The 15,760-nt window shown below is 37.0% G+C and overlaps 1 protein-coding gene across 1 annotated transcript; it reads right to left on the bottom strand.

The window, feature by feature from the left end:
• Positions 1-158: 158 nt before the first annotated feature.
• On the bottom strand, positions 159-8,212 carry LOC145783955 (uncharacterized). The gene is made up of 9 exons (XM_082595716.1): positions 8,105-8,212; positions 7,506-7,640; positions 6,979-7,091; positions 6,444-6,653; positions 5,422-5,659; positions 4,913-5,062; positions 4,311-4,441; positions 1,774-1,857; positions 159-1,200 (listed from the first exon to the last, which is right to left on the bottom strand). Exons 1-9 carry the CDS (start codon positions 8,172-8,174, stop codon positions 1,135-1,137), a joined length of 1,197 nt encoding a protein of 398 aa, XP_082451842.1. The 5' UTR covers positions 8,175-8,212; the 3' UTR covers positions 159-1,134.
• Positions 8,213-15,760: the final 7,548 nt, after the last annotated feature.

Here is a 15,760-nt window from a genome sequence, read left to right as displayed (position 1 = left end):
GAACCATGAGTAGGCCTATAACGTGAATAGCCAAGCTAAGATTGATGCAGATTGGCTCATATTGAGCTGACAATAATTACCTCTGAATAAATGTGCCTGAATTTCCTGGAATAGTAGTTTAGCAGTGACCAAACGCAAAAGCAACAAAATATAGTAGTTTCATTTTATTGTATATCTTCTAATATACATATATCTTGGACTGAAAAGAAGAGTAATAACGAAGTTATGAAACTGGCAGAAGGAGATTAATAACAACAGTTAGAAGGCGCCAGATGCAATTTGTTAATCACATTCACATACAGAGATTTGAAACAATTGGGGATGATGCAAGAAAAAAGGAGCAGTGGTCGACAAAGATTAACTTATTTAAACAGCTTGAATCAATGGGCCACAAACACAACAGTAAAAACGAACGATTTTATACAAATGGCAAATGACAGAAGTTTGGAAGACCATGATCGCCAACGTCTGTATCAGATCAGGCACATCATCATATCTTCTGATGCCAATAAAAACTACGCAAATGATACCACAAGCTGATATCGGCATGCATTAAATAAATAACATAATGAATATTAAATACCTACAGCGGGTGAGAATTACATAGCTGCATTAGGAAACCACAATAAATACATTGATCAAGCTTGTCGTCTATAGTAGGTTAGGCTACACATTTACACAAGTGCTGTAAAAAGTAGTAAGTTAGGAGCAAAGGCAAATATTCAGATCAGTTGTCGAATTGGCTTACCACCGTCCACACGTTTGGCATCTGAAACTCTTCAAGTACGGTAGCTTATATTCACATTTGATAGGAAATATTACATCGATAATATGCTCTGTAATAACTTCCATTGAGACATATTGAACTTAACGTAGATGAAGGAATGCAGATGAATTATCTAATTTGTCATCTCTAACACTGTGCTTCACTGCATAGAAATGCAACCGTTATCAGAATATTGCAATAAACTGCGGTGGGCCTACATCGATGAACAGACGTCAAGCAGATTGTACTGTTAGTCTCGGATAGGCTACAAACCACTTTTTAGAACTCAAAACTGAAGTGTCGATTCTGGCTATAGCGTAGACCTGAACACGCAACTACTGTAGCCTACTATCTTTGAAGAGGTTGAACTAGAACGCGCATTTGTGTTGGGTTGAATCATTGAAGTCAAATCCAACTGCATATTGACCGGTTCTCTGAAATATGAAAACAACAAATTTCACGCTTTTTTGTCTAGATTTACGCCAAACAACTAAAAGTAAAAATACTGCGTAGCCTACGGTAGCAAGTCTATTTTTTTCAAAGGCCATTGTCCAGCAACGTTGTAGCGACAAAACTGGAAAACGTTTGAATACGTCAAAGTGTTAGCTGTTTGGCCTATGATGATTTTTACAATACATTACGCAGACCATAAAGTTTTACAGGTCCTGTGCAAGTCACACCGTGATCGTTCCTATATCATTTTCATAAAAATGCCTAGGCTGCTACCTTTTTGTGGTGACAAGTCCAATAGAAGATGTCACAAACTATCACCAGATTACAGTTATAAATTCAAAATGTTCGTAATTGTTGGGTCTCTTGATTTGCACGTCCTTGTAGCTTAGCTTGCGCTACATGGATAGTAGCCTACTAATTCACGCTTTGCACACTTCTTACGCTATGATATGTTTGTGAAGCGGGTGTTAGAAGAAAGCTTTGATAAGAATATTTAGGCCTACGGTAGCCTCCTACTACTAGAGCAACTTGGCTACTTTGAGTACTACTTTTACCTTGAGTAAAGAAAGAATTCCGTTCCATTTCATGTTGGCGAAATGTAAACCAGGTTTTCTACAGATGATGCCAATGAATTCAATCTTAATAAAAAAAAAAAGAATTAAAATAGTTAGATAAAATATGGACACTAAGTAGGCCATCACAATTTTTTCAAGTAAAGTTAGGCCACTTTGTAAAACTTTGGTCAGGAGACCTATTTATACTGCAGTGGGCAATCCAGGAAAGACGTAGGCTAGAATTTGATTGAATATGAGAATCATTGCCTTGGGACTGAGAAAGCCTCTTTGGAAGCTTAATCCTGACAGTTTCAAATGTGCTTCAGTCAGCGGCACCTAATGGATAGAATAATTCCCCAGCAACAATTGGAAAACCTTACTCTGTCAATCTCGGTAACCGGCCCTGGGTCAAAAGCCTCTACAAGCATGCGAAACTGCTAGCAATAACCTATCAATGGTTTGTCGGTCCAAAGAAAAAGATTTACCAAAACCAAACCTGCTTTAAACCACAGATCCGGTACCGGGATTGACAGAGTGAAATTTTCGCTTGTTATCTGTAAATTATTCCGTTCACTGATAGCCTATGTAGGCTAGCCTAATATGGATGGAGAGCAGTCCTTGCGTTGCTCAAGCGGACACCTTTAGAGCCGAGCCAGCAGTGTTTTCAAAAAGTAGCCTATTTTAATCGCCTTTAGGCTACTGTGCCATGGCCAACTTCCAGGGATGGTCTTACTTTTTTATGCGTTACCGGCAGGGATGGGGGAACCATTTTAAAAGTAGGTGGGCCCAAAGGCGTAGCAGTCAAAGTTAATCAAACTTCTGGGGGGCTTCGCCCCCCAGACCCCCCATAACATTGCTGCATACCTAATACTTCAAATCGCTTATACATCGTGTTTTCATGATTTCCTTTTGTGCCAACCAGCAAAAAATTTCCGTTTTTGGGTCCGATTTGGCCAAACAAATTACAAAATTATTAAATTGCTCTATAGCGCTGTACAAAATATGGCGATGTACACACAAATAAAAAGGCAATATACAATTATACACACACAGTTATAATACCAACCTGGGAGAAATAATCTGCAGCATTATACCGTAGGCCTACGTGCATGCACTGCATAATATGTAATGGTATCATTGTTTTAACCTTGGAGAACAATTAGATTGATTTATAGATTACTCCACCAATCACACGCAACCACACTCACACGTGCTTCCCATCAACAGTGGGCTCAACAGAAAAGTTTGAAGATTAGATTTCATCATTGAGCTATCAAAGATAACACAGCAAACAAAACTTTTTTTTAAAGGCACGGCATGTGTGAGTCATTTTAGGGTATTTCGAGGCCCTTGATTCCGAAAATGCACTTTTTTCGAATTGGCTGTAGTTTTTAAGCTAGCCTACAGCAAAAACATTTTTTTTGCAATTTTGAGCCCCTATAGATTTAACATCGTGTCGTTTATTACATAGACAAAACTGAAAGTAATCCTAGGCACATTTCTGAGTTGTATAAACGCCATTTGAAATCAATCACCTTAATATATTATTTTGTTGACTTCAACAATATCAGACTTACTAACTAAGCTACTAAGTACAAATAAAATACATAGGCTACATTGTTTTGCTTAACAAACTAGACGAATAAGCAAAACAAAGCCATCGAGGAACAAACGCAATTCTTTATTATGGTAGGCTTACTATAGGCCTACTGAGCAACACCCATCAAGGTACGAAGGCCATTTGTATCAATAAAGTAGCTGCTTAAAATTTTATCTTTGTTACGGAAGAATGTAGCCTAATCTTGGTTCGAAATTCAATTCCTGGTAGTTTCGAAAATTCGAAAAAACTAAGTGCATTTTTGGAATCAGGGGCCCTGAAATAGCCTACTCTAAAATGACTCTCAACTTTTGTGTCAAAATTTTTTTGTTAGCTTCTGTAATCAAACTAGTGTGTATCAAATGAGTGAAGAGCTTTTTTTTGGAACTCCTTCTCTAATTTGCCGTTTTCACTACCTTTTCAAAGAAATTTGGCTTTCAAAAGTGGGTGGGCCAGGCCCACCCAGAAAATAAAGTAGGTGGGCCCAGGCCCACGAGGCCCACGTGGTTCCTCCATCCCTGGTTACCGGTAGGCTATTAAAAATACTTTCTGCGTCAAAATTTGTTTTTGACTTTTTTGCACACACTCAAATGACAAAAAAGGGTCAAACTAACAAATGCACAAAAGTAGCTGAAAATGTCGAAGTTTGAGACAAATATAATTAATTATTGCGTAAAGGGCTTTTCCTAGCCAAAAATGACGCACAAAATATCTTACCTATGCAATTAAACGCATCTCCTACTCAATTGCAGTAAATTAGTTCCAACGAAATGATCACACAGTAGAGGTTTAGCAAAAGCACAGTTAAGCAATAAAATGCGAACGTCAAAACGTGTTCAATTCCGAAATAGGATGGCAGCCTAAGTTAAACAATTTGGCTCGGTGGCAAATCGAAATTCTATTTTCATACAAACGTCAAACGTGAATAAAAAAAACTTACTAAACTGTTTCTTTTGTCCTCGAGTTCTGCAGAGGGCGACATGGTGACTTCGTGCATCCAGTTGCTCGATACATCAAGCGTTTGTAAGTTAATCAAACTAAGAAGCATTCCTCGAGATAAAGTTGTTAGAGCTGTCAAAAAAGCATCCAAATAACAATTTGCGAAAGGCTGTTTTGTATGCTAACGTTGCCTGTTACTTCACCAGCACATAAATTAATTATTGTGAGACCTACTACAAGACCCTACATGTTGAGCATTCTGCATGGACCTACTAATCATTTTTTTCGTTAGAATGTGAGAGTAGCCTATATTTTCAAAGATGGAAGTAAAATTTGTATTTTCTCTGCAATCAAAGGGTCGCAGCCAAATCTAATCCTTTTGTTTGGAAATCATTATTAAATTCATATCGGACAAACGCAAATTAATTTTGGGGATCTTTACCTTTAGGCTGAGAAAGAATATCTTTATCCTCAAACTGAGAGTATACTTATTACAAAAACTTTGTAGGCCGAACAAAGAATTTAAACCAATCTGTATTTCAGCAAATTGCTTTTAAAACTGCCGAAATAATCTACTTTGATCGTTAGGCTATCATTACCAACCGTTATGTGAAATGTCGAGTTCTCTCAAGAGAGGCATGTGCGAAAAAGACCGATCTTGGATTGTGGCTATCACGTTCTTTTGCAGTTTCAAAATTCGTAGGTTTGTCAAACCACTTAATGCTCCGACATGAATCTCTCTCAATGCATTGCCTGCAAGTGCACTTTGTAATGCTGTCAGTCCGTTTGATATAAAGTCTTAATACTGTACGGTACCATAAAATAATTAAATTAACTTCAGTATTTCTCCATGTAAGTGTCATAGCTGATGCAGCTCTTGATTAACAATGATGTTCCAATTTAATCGATTTCGTACGCCTTGCCAAAGTTTAATAGGATGTTTAATGTAAGCTTTGGTTGAAAATTATTTAGAAATGTAAATCTTTGAGCTCCTTTTAACTTTTTTCTGGATATTTTACTTAGCTTCAATAGGCTACACTAGGAAGCAAATCTAAATTTAAAGCAAATCCTCACAACGTAGGTCATCAAGGTATTTTTATGCCATAGCCTACCAGATAAATCCAATGATTCCAATTTCTGTTTTCCACCAAATGCTCCAGAATAAATCGATTTGAGATTGTTGCCTTTCAAAGAAAGATGCTTTAGGTCGTTCATTCCGGCCAGCATGCCCCCATCAAGATGGGTCACTCGATTGTATTCCAACGATAGGCTATTAAGATTGTCCAGGCTGGCAAATGAAGCGGAGGGAAAGTTTATCAAATTGTTGCTGTCCAAGTTTAAACTTTGAACCTAATGAACAAACAAGATGTCATGGAATAAGCATTGTAACCGACTCACGTTAAATTACAGTTTTGAATTTAACGTGAGTCGGTTACTGATTGTCGGTTACATATTTTTAACTGATTGTCCTGCTTTGGTAGGCTATCATGCGCGCTATAACGTCCTCGTTTTGTCGCTTCTACCTTTTTCTGGACCTCTGCAATGTTTGTCATATATTGTTTTTTTCTCGTTGTCGTCGTCGTCGTCGTCGTGTGAGCGTCCGGGGCCGAGGGCCCACCACCCCCCACCACCCCAGATTCACGACGCTTCTGGACCACACTGAAAGGCTATTAGAGAGCAGCCAGTCTTTGGTTTCATCATCCATGACACGCAGACCTTCCACTCCGTTAGGTGGCTTGAAGATGGAGCAGTCATTGATGATGTGGTCGGCGGTCTGTTCCTCGGCACCACATTCACAGGAGGAGGAAGAGGCCATTTTTGCCGTTGTGATGGTCAGAAACAAAAACAAACTGAACTGAACTGAAGTGAATTAGGCTTTGAATTTATTGCTGTCATTAAAACAATGAAAACTATTAATGCTACAAAAAGTGCTCAATGCCAAGCAAAAAGGCAAAGCAGAGCGAATTAAATCAAATATAGTTATTACTATCTGAAGCCTTTACAAATTGTTTCACCTAACGGATCATCATAAGGTCAAGACCTTCTAATGATCCGTTAGGTGAAACAATTTGTAAAGGCTTCAGATAGTAATAACTATTGTTGTCATTATGTTAATAACTTTTACTTAGTTTACCTTTCTGAGTCCAAGAAAGGTGTTGAAACTTATGCTTGTCACTTCATTAAAGGACAAATCCAAATGCTGGAGATTGTTTAGCTTTTTGAATGAAAAAGGTTCAATGACATCAATGTAGTTGTCTCGAAAAGACAAAGTTTGAAGATTCGGCAAACCGTCAAATGCATATCTTTCAATTTTTTTCAACTCATTCATTTCCAAATTCAACATCTAAAAAAGTGAAACTGCTGAGACTGTAGCTCAATTGCAAAGGACATCTAACAATTCTGGCTATCAAATTTAGATAACTTACCCACCCCAGCCAGTAAATGTGTTATTTTTCACATTGATTTAACATCTACAAACGTTGAATCAACATGAAAACAATAGGCTACTGATTTGTTTTCTAAAATAATTAGTTCACAGCTGAAGATCAAACCTTGGGAGGTTAAGTTTTAAATCGAAAAATTATATGTAAGGTTGGCAATGTAGCTGCAGCAGAATCAGTTACAAAATCTTCAAAGTTTTTTAAGAGCTTTATCTAATACAAGCAAACCTTTAATTGCGGCTCGTATCCAAACGTTCCTTTTTCCACTCCTATAATTCCAGCACGCGATAAGGAAACACTAAATACGAGTGGAACTTTTTCACTTTCGTTGATGCCGGTTTCTGTAAAACAAAACATCAGCTTAGCCTACATAAATGGGTTTAGAAATCGTTTTCTTAGTTCTGAGAAAACCTTTTTGAAGACTTATAATCCTGGCAGTTGCGCATAGCCTACTTGTAAAGACTTTGTAGCCTACTGTACAGCAGATATAGCTCGGCTAATAGTTTTCAGTCCTCCGTCTGGAAATGCAGTGTGAAGAAATAAGTGACAAGACTGCATCAAAGTGGAGGCATGGGGTGGAGATAGGTGTGAAATGTAAACGACCTTCCTATGCAAATTTGCCAGCAAACATTGTTTAAAGGTTGAAAAAACTTAATCAAAGATATATTGTGGACCACAAACTATTGAAAGTACAATCTAGTGACTGAAATTACAGCGGTACCGGTACCCAATAGCTGCTAAAGTAGCCTACTTACTTTGTTGTCTTTCGCCACCATGTAAAATTGCAAATATCACTGGGCTTGTGAGAAGTTGATTGTGCAATTCAATGCATTTGATATCTAGTCGGTTTGTGGACACTGACTGCACTAAATGTCGTGTGCAGTTTAAATCTGGAAACGCATAAATTTCTGGATAAATATGGAAATTAACTGAACGTTTCTGATTGTTCGATACTTTTACTTTATTCTTTTTTAATGTTACTCTTGCATTTGCGATGCCAAATTAAAAGGGAGAATTGACGGAGCATAATTTACGAGTAGAGTCAAAGGTGTTAATTGTTTCACTTCACGGAAGTAGTAAGTACTGACAGCAGCGGGCTCTAATTAATCATTGCAGGTAAAAATCCAATTTTTTGCAAAAGGATAAGACACTGGCCATATCTTAAAACAAAGAATCTTATTTGTTGGAAATGTTAATACCGCTATGTATTTGCAATCTATCATGATATTTTGCATGTTTAGACTTATACAAGCGTGCCTGTTAACCAAAGATGAAAACTATTTGCATGTTCTGCAAAACCTTTTCAAATCTCTTTATTGTCACATAGCCTACAAAGTTAAACTCAATTAATTACCTTTTACTTGAACTGGTGCTGAGTAAGTGGATCCGAGAAGCAAAATAAAAATAAAGGTAATTTGAAGCATCTTGGAAATGTTGTTTTTATTTAGAAATACGCAATTGCAGGTCTAAACATAAAATAGGCTGGTTAAGTTTATTTAGAAAATAAATTTCAACACGCCTTTCTGGCTTAACATTTAAAGGTGTCAGATCCTTCCAAAAAAACTACATGTTCTGCTTGCGGCTGATCTTTAAATAACATTAAGCTGCCGTGGAATGCGGCGAAAGACGTAATTCAAATTGCTAATAACGTAATCTACAGTGTATTAAGGCTTGTAGCAAATTTTTGCCTGAAAATATTGACAAAACAGAAAATAAAAAATTCTTGTTTTTTTTTTAACCTGCACCAGCGTTTTTACAATTAGCCGACAGTCAACGACCATTATTGAAAACATTAACTAGGCTAATTATTTCTGCCTAGAAGCAAAAGAAATTTTTTTGAATTCTACCTAACGTCGCACGTCCACCACCTATCCAGCTTCGCGCATACTTGCAAAAAAAATTTGATCAATAAATGTTTAGATAACAAAATAGCTTGCGTGGATATTAATTCTGGTAAATATTTAAGCAATTTCAAACACCGACAAACGTTCTCCGAATTGCGCGCTCTACCTGTCACGACTAGTCTTGTACAGGCTCTTTTGCCAGCCAGCAGAACTTGCTCATTTTACATCGTTTCAACATCCGGCGAGTTTGAAACGATCGAAATAAGATAACTTTTGCTTGTTGGTAGCGGGCATCCGGATCTTTTCGATGGTGTGCGTTGCAAAAGCATATTTGTTGTGTTTTCGTAAAGGCCGACTCCGACTCGCTTATGAATATACTAACAAAATTTCTGAGTGCTAAAGTTTGACTTATTTAGCACCTCAAAAATGTGAGTGTATCTAGTTATTTTTGGCCAAACCTCCAAGTAATTCTTGATGATTTTTTTTAAGCGCTTACATGGGCAACTCACTACACCATTTTAGAACAAAGCTATGAGTCTGGTCATTTCACTACAGCTCTGCATAAAGATATCAAGTAGTACTTTAATTTCTATAAAAGTATTAGTCATTCTGCAGCTACTAAGATGTTTTTTCGATCCAAACTTTTCTGCATTCTTTACTTATTCAGTTTCTCGGAGAAGAATTTTGCGTTATTTCAAATCATTTTTCAAAGTGTAAAAAATTTAGATTTATTAAAAAACATGTTTCAAATAGCCATGGATACTATTGTGACATATTTTCACTTCATAGCCATGAATTTTTAACATCTTCGCCATGACTTGACCTGTAATCAAAAAAAGGACCACCTAAAGTAATGAATAGGAGACCACTACCCATCGAGTCTCTATTTTATTTGTGACTTCAAACGAAGTTTTTCGTGTGCTTAAATAGGCTGCACACTGAAAGAAAAAAAGGCAATATACCACTCTGAAAATAGAGCGTGGTTAAACTGAAAAACAATTCGTTTAATTCATTAAACTTGTTTGTTTGCGCGTGTTTGCTTCGAACAGCGAATTTCGGTGAACATTTTCGAAACGTAAAGTCATTGAAAAGTAGATTATTATGTAGATACAAAAAAAAGCGTTGCAGGATGTACATTAGACCAACGTACGAACCACCCTGATCTAATTAAGATTGCTTGTAACCTCCAGATTAAATAAAATGATACTCAAGCAACGTATACAATTTCTAATTTAAAAACAACCGAGTAGTCACAATATTAAAAATTCTTTTCTATGACATGAATTATAAAATATCAAGGCTTAAATGTTTTTACAACATTGAACTTATTAGAGAACTTGTCTTGGTAACCACGTCACTTCGAAGCTGTGACGTAGTTCCAAACATAGAAAAGTTTTCACTTTAAAACCATGTCCTTGGGCTGACATTGAGATGTACCAATGCTTAATTTGGTGGCAATTCTACAAGCTGTTATTTACGTGTGATTGTGTGTATCTTACAACTTCATATACAGTATGAGTATATGCGACTTAAAATTAGCCTTTGGAGCAAGTTCATTCATTTTATTCAACATAGATTCGTATTTAGTCACATAAACAACTAATTTCTTGCCAGGAATAGAAACATTCCGCATATTTCAGTTATGAATAAAGTCGTTCCTTTGAGTTTTGCTTCACTACCGATATGTTTATTTATAAGTTGTTGATATGGACCAATAAGGCATTCACGCACGTGCTTCGGAAAGCATTTACAATAATCTTCAAATTAATTAAGTGTACGCTACTTAAAAAGTTCACCACAAATAACAACGTTTGGTCATGTCTGGCTCATTTTAGATCAAAAACTTATTGTTTTGAGTGAAAAAATCTATATAAAATTTTGATCAAAAACTTCATCCGGAAATCTAATTTCAATCTGTTGGTTGTCATGCAAACATATCATCAATCAATCAATCAATCAATCAATCAATCAATCACTTTTCTCAAAAAGTTAAATTAGGCCTACAGTTTATTTCTTGATGTTGAGTTTGATTTGTGATCATCAACCTATACAGAACATTTGCTTTGAGGCTGGGAAATCAATCTTATCGTAAACATAGCTTTTGTTGAATTTAACTTGGTTAAAATTGCAATATTTGGCCCAATAATTTTGACAGAGTTTTATTTTTTCTTACTTTTTATTCATATTTTAATGAGACTAGTATTTCAGTTTGAACACTTGAGGCGTTTCATGCAATGAAAGCTTGGTCAGTCGTTTGCATACAGTCAAGTAGCGAAAACTTTCTCACAAAATGACATCATTTCGATACCGTTAAGATCACTCGACTGTGTTTTTTGCAAGACACTAAATAACACGCTTGAAGATGGACACGAAAATTAGCTTCCTTACCTTAATGAATTGATTGAGCGTCCAACTCTACATCAAGCGGCGCTAGTTCGGTTCTTGGAGTATGCACCTGAGGAACGCAATTCAGGACTGCTCTCCATTCAGCAGCACCCAATCGATGAAATAGCTCACAAACAACAACATTTCAACAGCAACAGGTATCGAAAACTTTACTCTGTCAATCTTGGCAACATGGCCCTGCGTCAGTGGTTCAAAGCTTCTATAAATAAGTTATGCGAAACTGCTAGAAATAATTTACCAAAGGTTTTGCAGTCAGAGGATAAACATTCAAAACCAACCAACCTTCCACGTAGACCTAATCTATACTTTTAACCACCTGGCGTAAGCCTGGATACCACAACTTTAGTTTTTGTAATTTCCACTATTCTAACTACGCCGCAGGTTTCACCTGACGATTTCGCCACACACGTTTTGCAGTGAAGTGTACACAACAGTACACTCTAGACCAGGGAATTGCAACAATTAATTGCTTCAAAAACCACACCAAACATATACAATTAATTGCTAAAATTGGACAATTTATTGTTTTAAACCTTATCAAATAAAAAATTATTGCATTTTCCGAAACCCTTTCAATCTTTGAACATCTTGTCTACAGGTAAATTCGTCAATTACTTAAGCTTGTATGGGTACTATGCAGGGGGGTAGCCTACTATGTTCACTTTTTGTATTGCTTTGGAAACAACAACACGAAGTGAAGATATCTTTGCTTTGGTTGCCTCATTTGTGAATGAAGAGGGTTAGAGTGGACAAAATGCTCCAGTATTTGCAGTGATGGAGCTCCAGCTATGCTCGGATTCCGCAAAGGTTTTACTGTTCGTGTGCAAGAAATGAATTCGAATGTACTCGTCAGTCACTGTTTTGTCCATCGAGAATATTTAGCATCTTGCAGGCTTTCAACCGAATTGGGAACTGTCATGCAAGATATAATTCACATCGTCAACTTCATAAGGGCCAATTCACTGAACTCACGACTATTTGAAAAATTATGCGAAGATTTTAGTGCAGAATACAGACATCTGCTGTACTTTCCTTATGTGAGATGGTTATCTCGTGACAAAGTACTGGAGAGATATGTAACTCTGCGCAAGGACGTGAAAGAATTTTTGATAAACAAGAAGCATAGCTTGGCAGAAAAGTTTGCTGATCAAAAGTGGCTTTTGCTTGTAGCGTATCTTTCTGATATATTTTCGCAGCTGAACATCTTGAATAAATCTTTGCAAGGGCCAAACAAAATGTTGGTTGATGTATCTGAAAAACTGATTGCTTTTACGAAAAGCTGAAGTTGTGGAAGAGGAAGATTGCGTCCCAGAAAACAGCATCGTTTACTGTTTTTAATCAATTACTGGAAGATACGGAGTGAGGCTTTGACGATGTCCAGCTTGTCATAGAAAGGCATTTGGGTTCATTGATACGAGAATTTAATATGATTATCCGTGAATATGAGTGTGGCTCATTTTTTCATGCTTACAAAACGTTGTGCGAAACGTAGTTTTGGATATAGGGTCGCCAAATCTTCGCTATTAATTTAGCCTTAATATTTGGGTCGCCACAAATAAAGGCTGAGAAGCACTGATTTAAGAAGACCTATGAATCGACGACTCTTGTAAGAAAGAAAATCCCACATGCTTCTTTGCAACAATTCTGTCGACGGTTGCGCATCGAAACTTTGCTTGATCCTATTTGCTGATTTTACTGAGAATCACTGTTTTTATGACGATCCCCAAATCTAAAAGCATTTGAAAACTCGGCGGCATAACTGATGTTTCAAGATGTATTACCTGCTGGTGTCGTATGCGCGCTTGAGACGGGCTAGTTGCCCGTCTCTTGAAAGAGGAAATGCCATTTAAACATAGCCTACCTGTTGATTCCAGCTGTAGCCAGTAGCATTGACAGGAAGGTCCAAGAGAGTAGTTTTGTTCACAGGCCCGGGATGATTTTAAAGGAATGTAACCTTTCCAAGGAGCCCGGAAACTTGAAGAAACTGCCGCGTATTGTTTGCACATAGGTTAGTGCGTTTTTCTTAGAAGTATCTTGATTTGGGACTTGAAGATATTATTGGTACCGGCCCCAAATTATCCTGTCAACTGCTCTGGCTGTAGAACATGTGTAGGCCGACAACGTTGAGCTACCTTGTTCAACCACCTGTATAGCTTTGTAGGTAATACCTTTGAGGTAAAGGTTAAAGAAACAAAACCTTGATTACAAACCGTCGATTGCGGAGTGGCACCGCCTCGACTACAGCCCCTAATTTCTTTTTAGATCGTTTAATCAATTTTGAAATAGGTCTACAAGCTTTCTTGTTGAGCCGTTTATGTTTAAACAATAAAACATGATACCGATAAGTGGAACCATGGCCACCTAAAGATACGGCCTGATTTGTCACATTTTTGCAGAAATTTCCAGGTTTTTCTAACTTTGGGCGAACTTTTAAATAAATTTTTCTAAAAATTAGATTTTTACTCTTTCTTTATTCTTTTCCCCAGATGACACAATAGGTTTTAACATCCTCACATGTTGAAAAACAAAGAAAATTTGATTTTGTAAATTTTAGTCAGACTGTTAATTTTCAATAACAGTCTGATTTTGCGTTTTTCAACTTACTTTTTCTCATTTGCTATTGCTTCCCCAAGGCAACAAAAAAGTTTTTTGTCATTAGGAACCCACAAAAAGTAAAAACATCTCAAAAAATGTCAGTCAAGCACTAGCAGTAGCTCTAATCAAAATCTGCAAAATGTGACAAATCAGGCCGCATCTCCAGGTGGCCATGGTGGAACGTTTAACTTATAAATAATGCACTTTAATTTTGTTCTTTTTTTGTTTAGTTCCACAGATAAACTGTTTGCTACATTCTACAATCTACAGTAGTGCAGCAGTTTTCAAACTTTTTGATCAACAGCACACAGAATAGTTTCGGAATTTACCACGGTACACTGCCTTCTCATGTCCAGGCCCGAATTTAGGGGGCAGAGGGGGCAGTTTCCCCGGGCCCCCGACTTTTGAAGGGTCCCCCTATGTGAAAAAAAATGTAATTTTATGTTATTTTTTTTTCTTTTGGCCTTTAAAGTTTCTGAAAAATGCTGTGCAGTACTGGACTGATGCTACTGTAGACGTAGAGATGGTTTTTCGCGCCGTAGGCGCAAAAACTTTTTTTGCACAGGGGCTCCCTGATCTAAAAGTGCCCTGGGCCCCCCATCAGCTAAATCCGGCCCTGCTAACTTCCATTGTTTTTGGTCAAAATATTACCTTTCACCAACTTTTGCTCGAAACTGCTAGAACAACTAAAACTGCTCGAAACTGGACGAACACTAGGCTGCATGATGGAAGTTGCTGTAGTTTAGTCCATGTAGGCTATGTAACATTATTTACTTTTACTGCAATGTGAGCAGTGATGGTGCGGTGGAAACTCCTGTCCACTTGAATTCCCATTGCAAACAATCGTTGTTAAATTGCTATGTAGGCTAACTGGTTTAGATTTTTGGAGGCACCTCCTTTTTGCAAGCGTCCGATTGATTTACACAATTGATTGTCGGCAATTTACAGTAGCCTGTAGTAGCCTACTGTAACACGAAAGCAAATGAAGATCTGAGTTGTAGAACTACCGGTACTTAAGTTACATTTTGTGGTAATTCCGTTATCACCAAAATACGTTGTAGGCTATAGCCTATGGTGGTCAACGTCTGTCCCAGCGCAAAATTTTTCATTAAAAAAAAGGTTTAATTTCGCTATTGAAACACGCGGTATATGCATAAACATTAAAGATTAAAACAATACAACAATCGGAAAACCTCACTCTGTCAAATCTCGGTAACCGGCCATGCGTCAAAAGCCTTTACAAGTAGGCCATGCGAAAGTACCAGGAATAACCTATCAAGGCTTTATCAGTCCAAGAATAAAGATTCAAAACCAAACCAACGCTAAAAGAACTTTCAGTTGCTTTAACTCAAAAGTCGTATTTTAAACTTCATTTTAGTATTTGAAAGCATTTAGGTCTTCAAATGCTCTGTTTTAAGCAAATTTGACATATCGCACCTTTCAGCTACGGTTACAACTTTCAAATGGGGGCACACTTGCGACCCTCCAACAGCACAGTAGGCTCCCTAATGTGCGCAGCACACAGTTTGAGGTAACTTACAATAAAGTATAAATTATCTCTAAAATTGCAATGTTTATTGTTTAATAATTCTGATGATACAAATATAGTTGTGTCTGTCATTGGTAAGTCACATTGTCACAATGTCGTCATCGTAAATAACTGATTGGAATTTGTTTATTAAAATAAGTTTCATATATCTCAAATAGCTATCGAATACGAAAATTCGTGAGCTAAAAGACGAAATCAATTCCAAAATTGGCACAAATGTTCGCCACGATTTATTACCGAGCTTATGCTTTCGGTCAAAAATGACGTCATGCAAAATGATTGCAAAAACGGCAGCCTATTGTTAGCCCACTTGTTAACGTTGCCGATATTAAAATAGATCTATAGAAGCATGAAATAATACATCATCGAAAATTGGTACAAAAAGCAAAGGATGTGGCCTAGGTCTAATATCGTCGGACAGACCTTTTAAGAATGTGCAATTGTGCATCAGCAATGATCAGCGTAAAAAAAAAACTTCAGCAATGATGCTAACTGCTGGTGTTTTTTGAGGGTGTTTAACAAACTCACGTAAAAATTAAACGAAATTTTGATCTATTAATAGCTAGTCGAATTGAAATTTTACACTAAAAAATGTCAGTATTTTGAAAAAAATAGC

Source organism: Aplidium turbinatum, chromosome 15 (genome assembly GCF_918807975.1).
Source record: "Aplidium turbinatum chromosome 15, kaAplTurb1.1, whole genome shotgun sequence".
NCBI lineage: Eukaryota > Metazoa > Chordata > Ascidiacea > Aplousobranchia > Polyclinidae > Aplidium > Aplidium turbinatum.
This window is presented reverse-complemented; position numbering and strand designations above follow the sequence as displayed.

What these genes read in the sequence shown, in the direction of transcription:
- LOC145783955 (XM_082595716.1), bottom strand. Translation starts at nt 8,174, where the DNA reads ATGCTTCAAATTACCTTTATTTTTATTTTGCTTCTCGGATCCACTTAC. An exon ending in GATACGAGCCGCAATTAAAG is followed by an intron (nt 6,654 to 6,978) that starts GTTTGCTTGTAT and finishes TCACTTTTTTAG; the next exon opens with ATGTTGAATTTGGAAATGAA. An exon ending in ACTCGACATTTCACATAACG is followed by an intron (nt 4,442 to 4,912) that starts GTTGGTAATGAT and finishes CTTTTTTGACAG; the next exon opens with CTCTAACAACTTTATCTCGA.